This window comes from Charadrius vociferus, unplaced genomic scaffold, assembly GCF_000708025.1.
Source record: "Charadrius vociferus isolate BGI_N301 unplaced genomic scaffold, ASM70802v2 scaffold1020, whole genome shotgun sequence".
NCBI lineage: Eukaryota > Metazoa > Chordata > Aves > Charadriiformes > Charadriidae > Charadrius > Charadrius vociferus.
The window spans coordinates 1,442-2,891 of record NW_009646502.1 but is presented as its reverse complement, the minus strand read 5'-3'; the positions used below and the strand labels follow the sequence as shown (position 1 = coordinate 2,891).

Genomic DNA, 1,450 nt, shown 5'->3' with positions numbered 1-1,450 from the left:
CCCCTTTGCTCGACCTGGCCAGTCTCCTTCCCCAGCCAGTAGTGGATGTTGTAGCTGAAGGTGTTCCCAGTCTTGCGCGTCTGCAGGACATAGGTCCGGGCTAGAAGACCTCCCCATGTCCCCAAACCACCCCAGCCAGGGACACCCCTCCCTGTGCCCCAGTTTCCCCCGGAGCAGCGCCCGTCCCCGATCCCCCGTGGGACCTCAGGCCACCATACCGACAGCAGGACGTAGCAATCCCCCTCGTAGAAGTTGCCGTAGCTTTTGGTGGGCACCGGCACCATCTCCATGTTCTGCAGAAGGAAGGGAGATGTCAGCCCTGCCAGGGAACCCCCCGCACCCTCCCCCACCCCAGCCCCAAAACCTGGATGGGTTTAACCCTGGGTGCCGCACTGAATCCCCCAAAACCAGACACCAGACACAAAGGGGGGATCAGGGACCGAGGACACAAAGGGGGGATCATCCCTCCCTCAACCCCCACCCCCCCACCCCAGCCCGGTGATGGGTACCAGGGCGATGGGTGCCCAGGCTGTGTCCCCCATCCCCACCTCGATCCGCCATATCTGAAGGCCCGGCGTGGTCTTGTTGAGCGTCCTGGCGATTTTGGTGCTGAGCTCCACCATGGTGACAGGTGCTGCAGGCAAGGGGACCTGCCAAGGCATCGGCAACTCCCTCGTTAATGGCAGGCGTTGTCATTAAGAGCTGGGACGGAGCCAGCCCGACGTGCCATCTGCCGCCCTGCCCCATCTTCAGCTGGATGGGCCATAAACCCCCTCGTCCGGAGCTGCGTGGGGTAAGGGGACCCCCATCATCCCGGTGCCAGGGCTGTGGGCGCACAAGTGGCGCTACTGTCCCCCTCGGCGTGGTTGCCACCGTGGCTAACGGGGGCTGTCACAGCCAGGGTCCGTGGTAGGCAGGAGCAGAGTCCCCTGAGCACCCCGGTGCCCCGGCGCCCTGCCCTGTGCCCGGGCACGGGGTAGGGCTGTACAGGGCGTCCCCAGAGCAGCAGTGACAGCTGAGTGACACCGCTGCGCGGTGGCCTGTTCCTCCCCAGCGCCAGCAGGAACCGGTCCCACTCAGCCTGCTCCCAGCACGGCTTGGCACAGCATGGCACAGCATGGCATGGCCACCACTGGTGGCCTTGCACACACACACACACACACGTGTGCAAACCCCCACTGCCACTCCTGACCCCACCGCCGGATCTGTGTCCACCAGGGAGGGCACAACCTGTCCCCACAGAGGTGGTGACCATGCCAGGGCTCAGCTCTGGTGCTGCCGAGGTTGCCCACAGCCACCCTGGCCGGGCTGGCAGTGTTCACCCGCAAGTGGGCAGGGGGAGGTCGGGCAGCAGCGTTGGGCAAAGCCCCCCCACGTCCCCATGTGCGTGACCTGGCAGGGAGAGCCAGTGGTGCCCAACGGAGAGGTCTCTGCTCCCCCAGCCCTGCAA

The 1,450-nt window shown here is 65.7% G+C and overlaps 1 protein-coding gene across 1 annotated transcript in view; it reads right to left on the bottom strand.

The window, feature by feature from the left end:
• VIL1 (villin 1) overlaps positions 1–623 on the bottom strand; it is a 5,643-nt gene extending 5,020 nt beyond the window's left edge. The window contains 3 exon segments of the mRNA XM_009883921.1: positions 10–80; positions 219–293; positions 549–623. Coding sequence (XP_009882223.1) covers positions 10–80; positions 219–293; positions 549–623 — 221 coding nt within the window.
• Between the last annotated feature and the right edge of the window lie 827 nt (positions 624–1,450).